The sequence below is a fragment of the Cydia amplana genome, chromosome 23 (assembly GCF_948474715.1).
Source record: "Cydia amplana chromosome 23, ilCydAmpl1.1, whole genome shotgun sequence".
Classification (NCBI taxonomy): domain Eukaryota; kingdom Metazoa; phylum Arthropoda; class Insecta; order Lepidoptera; family Tortricidae; genus Cydia; species Cydia amplana.
The window spans coordinates 10609508-10623231 of record NC_086091.1 but is presented as its reverse complement, the minus strand read 5'-3'; the positions used below and the strand labels follow the sequence as shown (position 1 = coordinate 10623231).

The 13724-nt window shown below is 38.1% G+C and overlaps 1 protein-coding gene across 1 annotated transcript in view; it reads right to left on the bottom strand.

The window, feature by feature from the left end:
* LOC134658669 (probable ATP-dependent RNA helicase DHX35) overlaps nt 1-13724 on the bottom strand; it is a 92312-nt gene that overhangs the window by 65190 nt on the left and 13398 nt on the right. Inside the window, exons 3-7 of the mRNA XM_063514323.1 lie at nt 12185-12349; nt 10918-10998; nt 7819-7878; nt 4792-4957; nt 899-996 (exon numbers count right to left, since the gene is read on the bottom strand). Of these exons, the coding sequence (XP_063370393.1) occupies nt 899-996; nt 4792-4957; nt 7819-7878; nt 10918-10998; nt 12185-12349 (570 nt within the window). The remainder of the gene's footprint in view (nt 1-898; nt 997-4791; nt 4958-7818; nt 7879-10917; nt 10999-12184; nt 12350-13724) is intronic.

Sequence of the window (13724 nt, the reverse complement as noted above, 5' to 3'; positions counted from 1 at the left end):
CGATATTTATTTATTTAAACTTTATTGCACAAAATATATACAACAATGTACAAATGGCGGACTTAATGCCAATTTGCATTCTCTACCAGTCAACCATAGGGCCAAACAGAGATACCTACAACTGGTGCAGAGAGAGAAAATACTGTGTCATCATTTTCCTCGCGTTGTCCCGGCATTTTGCCACGGCTCATGGGAGCCTGGGGTCCGCTTGGCAACTAATCCCAGTAAATGGCGTGGGCACTAGTTTTTACGAAAGCGACTGCCATCTGACCTTCCAACTCAGAGGGTAAACTAGGCCCGTATTGGGATTCCGGTTTCCTCACGATGTTTTCCTTCACCGAAAAGCGACTGGTAAATATCAAATGATATTTCGTACATAAGTTCCGAATAACTCATTGGTACGAGCCGGGGTACGAGGGAGAGAAAATATTGTGTGAATTAAAAAAAAGCAAACTATACTTTTAAATAATAACTATACTAATTATATTTATCGGATAATTATCAAAGACTATATTATCTGGATAATTTCGAACCCTGAACATAGAGAAATATAGTAAGACAAGAGTGCTCACTCCATACATCAGTTCAGACTATTAATTTCAGTGTCTACATCTAGCATCGAGTAGCGGAACTATCAGTACTGCTACTTGACAATAGATGTAGCACCGACCGGAAAGTCTTATCTCAACAGCATAAGACTTTCCGGTGCTACATCTATTGTCAAGTAGCAGTACTGATAGTTCCGCTACTCGATGCTAGATGCTAATAGTCTTTTTGGTACTAAAACTGATGTATGGAGTGAGCACTCTATGTATTTTTTTCTCTATGCCCTGAATTACAAAAGGTAATCACGGTTCAAATCCCGGTCGATATTAGTCAACTGTAATATATTATTTACCTGTGACGTGAGAAAAGCCAGTATATCTCCAAAAGGCTCGTTTTCGTGTATCTTGATGACAGTATCCACTGTGGCTTTCACGTAGTCCGCCACTGGTTCTGAAAATTGTCAGCTTTGGATTTTAAACAAAATACAGGACTCAAACGCAATGAAACATGAACTTATATCGATAAATAAATAAACTAAAAAAAACCGGGCAAGTGCGAGTCGGACTCGCCCACCGAGGGTTCCGTACTTTAGTATTTGTTGTTATAGCGGCAACAGATATACATCATCTGTGAAAATTTCAACTGTCTAGCTATCACGGTTCATGAGACGAATCTGGGTCCCGTTTCTCAAAAGCTTGTAACTTGTAATACAAGCGGATGTCACTTTTTGAGAGCTTTTGTTAGAAAGGGAGTGCCACTTGTATTACAAGTTACAAGCTCTTGAGTAACTGGTCCCTGGTGACAAACAGACAGACAGACGGAAGGACAGAGGGAGTCTTAGTAATAGGGTTCCGTTTGGGTACGGAACCCTAAAAATACAAAACTCATATCGATAAATAAACTAAAAAGAATAAAACAAGAACCTGCACCGCTAGAAAACGCGATTTAAAATATCAAAAAATATTATCCAAATCCGTTCACTTGTTTTAGAGCTACGGTGCCATAGATAGACACACGTAGTGGTCAAACTAATAACACTCCTCTTTTTGCGTCGGGGCACAGAATAAATAATAGTACTAAGTACAGAACATTCACTCTCTAACAAAACGCGTCTATTACGACAGATATGACCGCTAGATGGCGCAAGCGCGAGGCGTCCGTTCCGTAGCGGTGCGCGGCAACCACTATGGCTAGACACCAACATTGGTGTGGGCCGCATGTACTTGTAGCGACGCGACGAAATAGCGGAGTGAGCCACGCCTGCCGGGCTAGCACATGATTGGTGGGACATTATCTCGCGGCGAGAAAGACTATTAAGTTAGAAAAGTTATTAAGTTAGACGTTTCAGTTCCTACCTAAAACCGTTCCTTTACAACAAGTTCTGCAAGATTTTTGACCTCCATAAAATGACTGAAAGAGAAGTAAACATTGCCGTGACCAAAACATGCTTGGACTGGAACTATCACGCGACTGAACGCTTCTTAAGAAACAATAGGGATGTTGACATGAATCGCGAATATATAACATGTTATGTTTTTACCATAGCAGGGAGTATTAGAACGCGGAAAATCATATTTTGCATGTGTAAATATGCGTAATAAATTAATTAAAAATAATGAAAAGTATTTAAAATAATGCCCAGTATCACGTGACTGCAAACGCCAATCGGAGCGCGTGACGTAATCACAGTGGAATCACCAAAGACAAGTTATAAAACCTGCCTAAGTGTCTACAGATTATCGTACCGAAACGCTATCTTGGTGCGGTGCGGCGCACGAATCGATAGTGTGTAAGGTGGTGCGTTAAGGACGCCGCTATAAGTTAGAGCGAGAAAGAAGGTCGCTGTCCGATGCGGTAGTGTGTTAAGGCTTTAAAAAAATTGTCAATTGCCATATAAAGAATTTTAAAAAATGACTGACAGCAGTTTGTTTAAAACGCCGTTACGTCATCAAGGTCACGTGACAGTTTGGAGCGTTTAGGCGCGAAATTGAAACACGAAACTTATTATACATGTTTTTTTATTCAAAATTAATGAATATATTTTTTTAATATTTTTTTCTGTAATTATTACGTGTCTATCTACCAAATAAAACCAGTTCCAAAAAATTGTCAACATCCCTATTATCCATAACTATCACTTGTCCCTCTCTACCCCACACCCATGTTTACAAATACACAAACACACACAAACACACACACACACACACACACACACACACACACACACAAACACACACACACACACACACACACACACACACACACACACACACACACTCGCTCACGCTCACGCTCACTCACACATCCCCACTCACTTTAATTTGTAAATTAATTAGTAACTAGTTGTAAGCTTCCTCTTAACCTCGTAAGTCCTGTGTTTTTCCAACAGCAGTAGTCATATCTGCCGGCTGTACTATACCAAGTACAAACCAAGAATAGTGCTTCAGACCGAAACAAAAAGATGTCGATTTTAGAGATTTTTTGAAGTGAGGTCTTATTTTCATTATTTTTTATGATATGTTTATTATGTATAGCACCTCTTTAAGAAGGAAATTATTGAAAAGATTTTGTACTTGAGTGAGTACATTGGGTTTTTACACAGTATAATAAAAAAAGTTAAAGGATTTATTTACTATTAAAATTAAATCATATATTTTCTCTAAACATAACTAAAGTAAAAATTTTACTTTATTACAACATAACTAATCTTCTTTTTATAAAAAGGTGAATTAAAAAAACCTCTTTTCATTATTTTAATACCATACTACATCCACGAAGGTTGGATTTGGGTGTTCAAAATCTGGACTAGATCTCCAGACCTACCCCTTGCACTTTGCCCACGTCGCGCCCTTTTGCACTTGTGCTTCTACCACGGTTACGCCCACCTCATTGACCACGAGCACTTTGTAAACGATGTCTAGATACACGTCCGCGTACTGCAACTTCTATTTCTCCATCTTCATATTCCGAAAACGAAGAAAAGTCCCTATTCGATTCTTGGTCGGGTTCAGATATAAACATATCTTCATTATCCGAGTCCTTGAAGTCATAGTTATTGAGAAGTGGTGATATTTGCTTTTCATCAAACGCTAGAATAAGAAAAAAAACACTTGTAAGTTAGACCGAACGTACTACCGTAAGTACAAATTATTTTGACCAATCACGACCCTCCTTAAATATACAGGTTTCTTTGAAATATTGTTTATTTTACAATATTTATAATTTCAATATACTAATACATTCGTATGACAACAGAAAAAACAAGTGATTACTTGAATATAAACCGATTATCTTACCTCGTGCTGGCCAGCGACCTGACTGTGTGGCCATCTTGCGAAAAAGTGACACTGACACTGACAGTTGACTTTACCTGTCAAACATGGCGAAATTGACCATAGAATATAGAATGAGAATGACCGTGTCAGTGTTGCCGTTGTAAAAAAACTACCCGGTAAATGGGGAATGAAAAATTTGTACTTGAGTAAGTACATTAGGCAGTTACGCCATCTATGTAGTTAAAATGTCAGGTCTGAAGTGCTATCCTTAATTTGTACTTGTACAAGTACGCGGGGACTTACGAGGTTAATTTAGTTAATCTCTTCTTAAATTAGTGAACCTAACTTTAACTTTTCCTTTTATACTAATTCTTAGTTATTTAAATGTCGGTAATATTTTCTGTAAAATTTTCTATGTCAATTGCATTCAAGGAGCCCAAGTCATAGGCATAGCCTAGTTTGGGATCCATCTGTGTCCATGTGTCTGTAAGATCGTTTTCTTTTGTCAATAAAAAATATTCTATTCTATTCTATTCTATTCTATTCTATTCTATTCTATTCTATTCTATTCTATTCTATAAAAAGACGGGTAGTCTACCTCGCGGCGAGATACTGTCGCGCCAATCATGTCCTAGGGGTGCTGTCGGGGGTTAAAAAAATTACGCACAATAATACCTCTTTAGATAACATCCATATGCTACGGTAACCGCTTTAGATGTGTAAGGTCTAGGATAAATTCATGTTTCAAATTTAACAGCTAATGTAGATGGCACTGTATGGCTCCATACATGATGGATTTGAAATTTTGTGTACGCTAGTATATTGGCATTGCAATGGGGTTGGCAACTATCAAAGGTTTGCATAGATGGCGCCATTATAGATCCCTTTTTCTATGAGATTTGGCTTAAAGGGCTGGCATCCAGGATATTAAAAAACAAAAAAAAATACACAATTCTAGGGATATTATTACCTTGAGTATAAAAAACGTCAATAGGGTGAGTCCGGCCCTGCATAGACATGATGACAGAGCTGGAAGGTCTCTCCCTCTCTTTCTTATCTGTCAGATTGAAGAAATCCTTCAGGAATTCAGCATCCATCGTAGCAGATGACACGACGATCTTCAGGTTTCTACGTTTCTGAAAAATATTTAGGTACATTGGGGATCATCCATAAATTACGTCACACGAATTTCTAGGTTTTTTTACCCCTCCCCCCCTCCTTGTCACACTTGGTCACATTTTGCAAACCCGCCCCCCCTGGTGTGACGTCACATTTTAGGCAATTTTGTTTTCAACGAAATCGACAATATTAACTCGGCATTATTTTTTTTAATATTTTTTTTTGATATATAAATATTAGTAATTTTATGACACAACGATAGTTACATCCAAAATCTCATTATTTAACTGTACAGCGAATAAAAAAATATAAATTAATTTTCGGTTACTGATATAGTTAAAGTGACATCACAATGTTTGTGACTCCCCCTCCCCCATGTCACAACATGTAACATTTTCTTGACCCCCTCCCACCCCCTAAATGTGTGACGTAATTAATGGATGACCTCTTGGGATTATTTCTTTTTTTTTTAATAGAAGATGAAGAAATAAGAAAATAAAATTATTCAGGACACTTACAATATTGCTTAAATTTATTATTAATACAAGTGTATTAATACTAAGCATAAACGTCACTGAAAAGGTCTCCCCTCAGCTTGGTGTCAAGCAGGGATGTTGCGGATGCCGATTTTTTGACATCCGCGGATGCGGATGCGGATGCGGATTTTAAAAGGCTCACATCCGCGGATGCGGATGTCAAGATAGGTACATAAAAACGTCAAATATTACATTTTAGTAATTTATATTTCAAAAAACCGGCCAAGTGCGAGTCGGGCTCGCGTTCCAAGGGGTTCCTTACATTAAGTCCCACTCACGCTTGACTGCTAATTTCTAATAGGTTTTTTTGGCTAACGACTAAATTACTTAGCAGTCTAGCACTTACGCCGATGCTAAGACGTTCCTGTACCAACCTGTTCCACATCCGCATCCGCATTAAATCCGCATCGATTTTATGCGGATGCGGATGCAGATGCGGATGTTGAAAATAATGCGGAAGTTCCGCGGATGTTGAAAATAATGCGGAAGTTCCGCGGTTGCGGATGCGGATATTCGCAACATCCCTGGTGTCAAGTTACCTTGAGGTATCTTGAGGCTGGTCTTCCGTGGAGACCTGTCCAAGAGTTCGCGTCAGTACGTATACTTAACTAACATTAAACTAATACCACGTCGGTGGCAAACAAGCACACGGCCCATCCAGCAGTCACCGTAGCCTATGGACGCCTGCAACTCCAGAGGTGTTACATGCGCGTTGCCGGCCCATTAAACATTGTAAACACCTTTTTTAAAGAACCCCATACTGTAGTTATTTTTATTAATACAGTCAGCAGCAATAGTTGTTAAGCGGGCGAGGTGTTCAAAATTATCTTGACGCGACTTTATTGTTAGAGAATAAGAGCGTGTCAAGCTAATTTTGAACACCTCGCCCGCTTAGCAACTTCTACTGCTGACTGTACATAGTACAGTCACCTGCAATAATATGTTAATCTTCGAAGGCCGCAAAAATATGTGACACGCTCTTTTGGCTCTACAAATATGATCGTGTCAGATATTTTTGCGGCCTTCGTTGTGTAACATATTATTGGAGACTGTACTTAGTAGGTGTTTGGACGGTAGTGTCAGACTTCGCCATATTTTAATCATCATCATCTTCCTCGCATTAGCCTGGGGTTCGCTTGGCAACTAATCCCAGGAATTGGCGTGGGCACTAGTTTTTTACGAAAGCGACTGCCATATGTCCTTCCAACCCAGAGGAGAAACTAGGCCTTATAAGGATTAGTCCGGTCATATTTTAGTTTAAAAACATATTTTAATTTGATATACAATCAATCAATCAAACTTTTATTGATAAAATAGAAGTATTTTACATGTCAATACATTATTACATAATAGTTACCCCCTAGAAGCCACATTACCCCGTATTTGAACAAATCGTCCATACTGAATATGTCCTCTCGGCGACATCTACATCTTGCATGTCTCCTCTTTGGCGTCTTAAATAATAAAACTCCAGAATATCTCTTTTCCAAAATTAATATTTCAACATTTCACAACCGTCATGCCACTAGGTCAACTGTCAGCTGTCTTTTAGAAATGTACCCTCATAGAACGATTGCATTTACCGGTTGTTTCCGATATCTCGCGACCAAATGCTGGAATGATATCCCTCCACCTGTAAGACGGCTCAAAAATAAGCTAACTTTTAAACACCAGTTTAAAAAGATACTGCTTGATAAACAAAAAACAGGGATACCATACGGTTTTTTGGTTGCGGATTTCAGGATCTAATCGGTAATTCGGAGAATCTCTAGGAGATCTTGAGTCAAACCCTACGCACTTTCTCACTTTTATTTATTTTATTTTATGGCCACTGTAATTCTTATTTTTGTTTTATTTATGTATTTTATTTCTGAACACTTATAACACACTTCACACTTTTTAGTCAACTGTACGTGATCTGGGTTCCGGCAGAATATCAGTGCTTTGCTCAGTAGAGTGGAGCGTATAGCTGAGTCGGAGCCCTTTTGTTTTTGCTGCAATGCACACAGTGTATGGCAGGGTGATGGCAGGTATAGCAGGTAAACCGATTTTTCGTGTGTAAGTATTTTTTATTTTTTTTATTGGTTAATTTTGTACATATTTTATTTTCGTCGTGTTTGTAATCTACCTACCTATTTGTAAAATGTGTGTTGTTGCAGCAAACAAATAAACGATTTATCTATCTATCTATCTAGTTAATTTTCTGGCATTTTTACACTACATTCTTGAAAAAAATTACGTGATATTTGCCGAGACCTCTTCACCCCCTTGAAAACTTCACGTAATTAATGGGGGATGTCCATTAAGTTTTAAGAATGACTTAAAAATGGCCAAAAACTTACTTTGGCTATTTTCTTGAGCAGACCCATCAGCACATCTGTCATTTGCGATCTTTCGTGAACCTGAAAATCATAGAAAATGGTACTTAAATAAATGTAAGGACTGAGGGTGGTATTCCACCTGCCCAATATCTTGGTCCGATGAGTTTTTGCGTCTCACATTTTGCTTAATGAGAGAGTGAGACGCAATGACATTGGACCAAGAAATTAGATAGGTGGGATACCAGCCTTAGGACTGGGGTTGGCCGGTCGAAGTATTTAGCAGATGGCGTCAGCATAGCTTGCCCTGTCAATCCCTAGAATTGTGTCAAATTTTTGTTTTTTTAATGGAATTTTATGCCCTGGATGCCAGCCATTTAAGCCAAATCTCATAGAAAAAGAGGCAAGCTATGATGGCGCCATCTATGCAAACCTTTAACAGTTGCCAACCCCATTGACTAAGTTAGTGTACATAGTCATAGCCATAACACGGAAGTCGTTTTCGTATGTCTATTTTTATAAGTGCCCGCGTACTTGTACAAGTAAAAATGCAAGTTTTAAACTCTTAAAGTAATAAATGAAAGTTTCAAATTCAAAAGCACAAAATTATTCCGGATACGAGGCTACGCTATTTCACAGAATAAATAATAGTACTGGGTACAGAAGGTACTCTCTAACAAAACGCGTCTATTACGACCGCTAGGTGGCGCAAGCGCGAGCAGGCGTCCGTTCCGTAGCGGTGCGCGGCAACCACTATGGCTAGACACCAAAATTGGTGTGGGCCGCATGTACTTGTAGCGACGCGACGAAATCGCGGAGTGAGCCACGCCTGGGTATATGCGCACAAGTTTGTGTCTACGAGAAGGCGATTAAATAATATTATTAAATTGAAGTCATCGTTATTGCAGATGATCTCATGTAACATAATTTACATAATGAATGGCTTTGTCATGAATGTTATGATAAGTTATCAACAGTCCAATAAAAATTTAAATAGTAGGTACACTTTACACTGGTCAACTTTACACACATCGGTTAGGTTACGATGCAAATATAGTTTCTGAGTCATTTTTTTCTTGGCATTTGTTTTTAATAAAAAAAGCGGCCAAGTGCAAGTCGGAATCGCCCATGAAGGGTTCCGTATTTAGGGGATTTATGACGTATTAAAAAAAAACTACTTACTAGATCTCGTTCAAACCAATTTTCGGTGGAAGTTTGCATGGTAATGTACATCATATATTTTTTTAGTTTTATCATTCTTTTATTTTAGAAGTTACAAGGGCCTCACATTTTACCACTTTGGAAGTGTCCCTCGCGCAAACTATTCAGTTTAGAAAAAAAAAATATTAGAAACCTCAATATCATTTTTGAAGACCTATCCAATATACCCCAAACGTATGGGTTTAATGAAATTAAAAAATTTGAGTTTCAGTTCTAAGTATGGGGAACCCCCAAATTTATTGTTATTTTTTTTCTATTTTTGTGTGAAAATCTTAATGCGGTTCACAGAATACATCTACTTACCAAGTTTCAACAGTATAGTTCTTATAGTTTCGGAAAAAAGTGGCTGTGACATACGGACGGACAGACAGACATACAGACAGACAGACAGACACAGACATGACGAATCCATAAGGGTTCCGTTTTTTGCCATTTGGCTACGGAACCCTAAAAACGAATAAGTACCAAATGTACCAATTCAATTCTTGGCACCCAGCCACAAGGCACGGAGCTGGAGCCAGTTTTTAGGGTTCCGTACCTCAAAAGGAAAAAAACGGAAGCCTTATAGGATCACTCGTGTGTCTGTCCGTCCGTCTATCACAGCCTATTTGCTCCGAAACTACTGGACCTAGTTGAAATTTGGTACACACATGTAAGTCTATAACCCAAAGACATAGATGTAAAGTAAATAATAGAAATTTAAATAAAGGGGTCACTTTTGGGGGGGTAAATGTGTAATAGAAAAAGAAAGTTTTGAAATCTTGTTATATACAAATGAAAGGGCTCATTGTGAGAATCTCAGATATTTTCTTTTCATAATATTAAAATAAATAGTTTAGAAGTTATTTAAGAAAATAGGCAAAAAATTACCATTCCCCCCCCCCCCTTATCTCCGAAACTACTGGGTCTCTCACTTTTCATTAAAAAAACATATTGTTAAAAATTGTGTAATGTACGGAACCCTTGGAACGCGAGTCCGACTCGAACTTGGCCGGTTTCTTATTAATAATTTTAGTTATTTTAGTTTATTGTAGTTAGTTGTAGTTTTTAATTTTAGTTTATATTTTTTTGCATATACATATTACTTACTTGTTTACTGTCTTTGGACATGTTGACGACCGGTCTGTCCCTTGTTTACCTACTTATTTAATACGTTTTTTTTTTTTTTTTATTTACTGAATAAAAAATACACAGCAATCCATTACACATATTCTTTCGCCAAACTGCATGACAGTTTGTTGGCGAAAAAACTTAAATATATAATTTACCAATTCAATATCCATCCAAACCATAATTTATAATTTTCCATTAGCCATCTCTTAAATTCGCTACTTCACTCCTTTACCATTCAAACGAGAGACAAGATCAACAAAGAATTGACAATTGCGTTTAATGGATTTCTGTTTGGCCCTATGGTTGATTGGTAGAGAATGCCTTATTGCATTAAGTCCGCCATTTCCACGAAATAAATGTATATCTTTGTGCATCATCATCTTCCTCGCGTTGTCCCGGCATTTTGCCACGGCTCATGGGAGCCTGGGGTCCGCTTGGCAACTAATCCCAGTAATTGGCGTGGGCACTAGTTTTTACGAAAGCGACTGCCATCTGACCTTCCAACCCAGAGGGTAAACTAGGCCCGTATTGGGATTAGTCCGGTTTCCTCACGATGTTTTCCTTCACCGAAAAGCGACTGGTAAATATCAAATGATATTTCGTACATAAGTTCCGAAAATATCATTGGTACGAGCCGGGGTTCGAACCCGCGGCCTCCGGATTACAAGTCGCACGCTCTTACCGCTAGGCCACCAGCGCTTAAATGTATATCTTTGTGCATTAGAGTTTAAATAAATAAATAAGATGAGGAGATAGCTGCTATATATAAGTATGTATGTACTGTCTTACCTCGTCCAAAACAACGACCGAATACTGCATCAGAAGTGGCGACGCGAACATTTCTCGCAGCAACACGCCTTCCGTCATGAACTGAAATCACAGTAAATAATAGTATTTTATACAATCGTGATATAATGGAGAGCTTTTCAGTCGAGTACCGTGTTTAGGCAACGAAGCTTGCTGAGTTGCCTACGTAAGGTACGAGATTGAAAAGCTTGATTATATCACTATTGTATACAATACTTTTTCTACGAGTCAACAAAAAAAAATACTTAAAACTAGTAGAAGAATCATATCAAAATCAAATCAAAATCAAAAAGCATTTATTTCGTTAAATAGTATACAACATAACACATTCATGGTTGGGACTTCCTAGTAAGTATGTATAATATTGAATATTATAGTTGACTAAACTGTATCGAAATGAATATTATAGTTGAGTTGGGGTTGGGGGGTCCCATAGTGAAAAAAGTATGCGATTTCACTTTGGTATACGAAGCCTTAATTCAAGCATTGCAGTCGACGAGTAGAAAAAACATTAAATGTCCGTGTTTACCTGAGAGTAAAAAGGTATGGTGTAATCTTTTCGAGCGATGACGCCATAACCTTTGGCATACACTAGGTTAGATGGCGTTTTCAATATTTAACTAATTAACACATATCAGTGAAAAAATAAGGGTCATAGTCAAATGGCGTTCTAACAGTTTTAATCTTTTGTCTAAAGATCGCAGTAAAGTACTGTGTTTACATAATTTACCATGACAGTAACTCTCTATTCACTCTATTCTCTTTGCTACTAGTCAGTCTAGCCTAAGGACTGAGATACACTTGTAAGTTTTACTTACGTAAGTAGGGACAAAGCTATTTGTTAGAATGAGATAACGATATTCATCTCTCATTCTGTAGTATAGCTGTGTCGCACTTACGTAAGTAAAACCACAGAGAAAAAAATACATAGAGTGCTCACTCCATACATCAGTTTTAGTACCAAAAAGACTATTAGCATCTAGCATCGAGTAGCGGAACTATCAGTACTGCTACTTGACAATAGATGTAGCACCGACCGGAAAGTCTTATGCTGTTGAGATAAGACTTTCCGGTCGATGCTACATCTATTGTCAAGTAGCAGTACTGATAGTTCCGCTACTCGATGCTAGATGTAGACACTGAAATTAATAGTCTGAACTGATGTATGGAGTGAGCACTCTTGTCTTACTATATTTCTCTATGGTAAAACTTACAAGTGTATCTTGGGCCTTGGGCCCGTCAGACTTACCGTAATGCTAGTACTCGGAGACCGTAAGCTAGTCATGCCGGCCGCATAACCGACGCGCTCGCCTAGCGGTTCCCCAATCTCCTCAGCCACCCTGGCCGCGAGTGACGCCGCGGCCGCTACCCGTGGTTGTGTTACTACCACTTTATGTCCGATCTCGTGCAGGTACTGTAACATGAACAAGTAACCGTCTAAAATATATTTATCTACACACATGCCATTATATAGTGCTCTATAATGCGTTCAGAAACCGTAGGAAATGACAAGCTTTATTACAACCAATTTTACTATGAGAACTTTCTTATCTGTGGTAGTAGGAAAATTTGTACTTTAATGTACATAACGTTATAGATTTTTGTATGGTTATGAGTTTGGAACAGCAGTCAAAACTCAAGTGCCTCTATTCTAGTATCCATAGATATTAAAACAGTTATCGATACGAAACGTAAATTTAGTATGTTTTTTTTAATATAAACCGCACGATATTTGATCTCGAGTGACATGAGAATAGGGACTTCATTCTTTTGTCTAGGAATTTAAAAAAACTACGGATGTGTGACATGCGCGAAAAAAGTTTTCATTTACCGCCATTTGACGTACAGTTTATCTTTTAGTTCGTTTTAAGTATGTGTTTAGATAAAGTAGTGTATGTAACTGTACATAATTAGGCATTAAAACACTCGTGTGATCCTATTAAGAAACTCACTAACGTTCGTTTCTTAAACCCACACTCGTATTTTAATGCCTCTCATTATGTAGCAGTCACATAAACTACTATTTGATTCACACTTATTCCCGACTGTACTTTGCATGTCTATCAAGTACGCCTCGAGACCTTTCAAATGAGCCTAAACTCAATGTGTTATGTCTTCCAATCGAAGAGTTCAGAATTATGAAAAATGTAACCCTATTACTTTGAAATAAAGTTCAAAATCAGGTGTGAAATATATTCCCTCTGCCTTATAAAGGCTTGACAGTGTGGGCGGTGGTATTGTGTTTATTTCCCATGGTGATTATGATTGCGTAATAAGTATCGTGGCTGGGTGATTTAGGTGTTCGACTTTTCTGAGGTCGCAGGTTTGAATGCTGACGCAGCATCAAATAGACAGTGACACGGACTACCAAAGTGCGTAAAGATATAGGGTAATTCGCCAGTAACTGGCCACCTGTTAGTAACTGGCTACCCTAAACTAAAAATGAAATCTATTCACCTATAAACATAATTCATTTTAGTATATTTAAGGTGGCTAGTTATTGAAGGCTGGCCAGTTATTGAAACCGTACCTATACTAAAATGAATTCTGTTTATAAATAGGTGAATAGAATTCATTTTTAGTTTAGGGTGCCCAGTTATTGGCCGGTTGCCACTTACTGCCACATTTATAAAAAAAACTTTTAATTTCTTAAGAAAAACTCTTGCATTTGGAATTTTCAAAGTTATCCCGCGGGCCTGACCGAGACAGTTGACTCTCTTAGAGAAGTTTGACGACCGGTCTGGCCTAGTGGGTAGTGAACCTTCCTGTGAAGCCGATGGTCCTGGGTT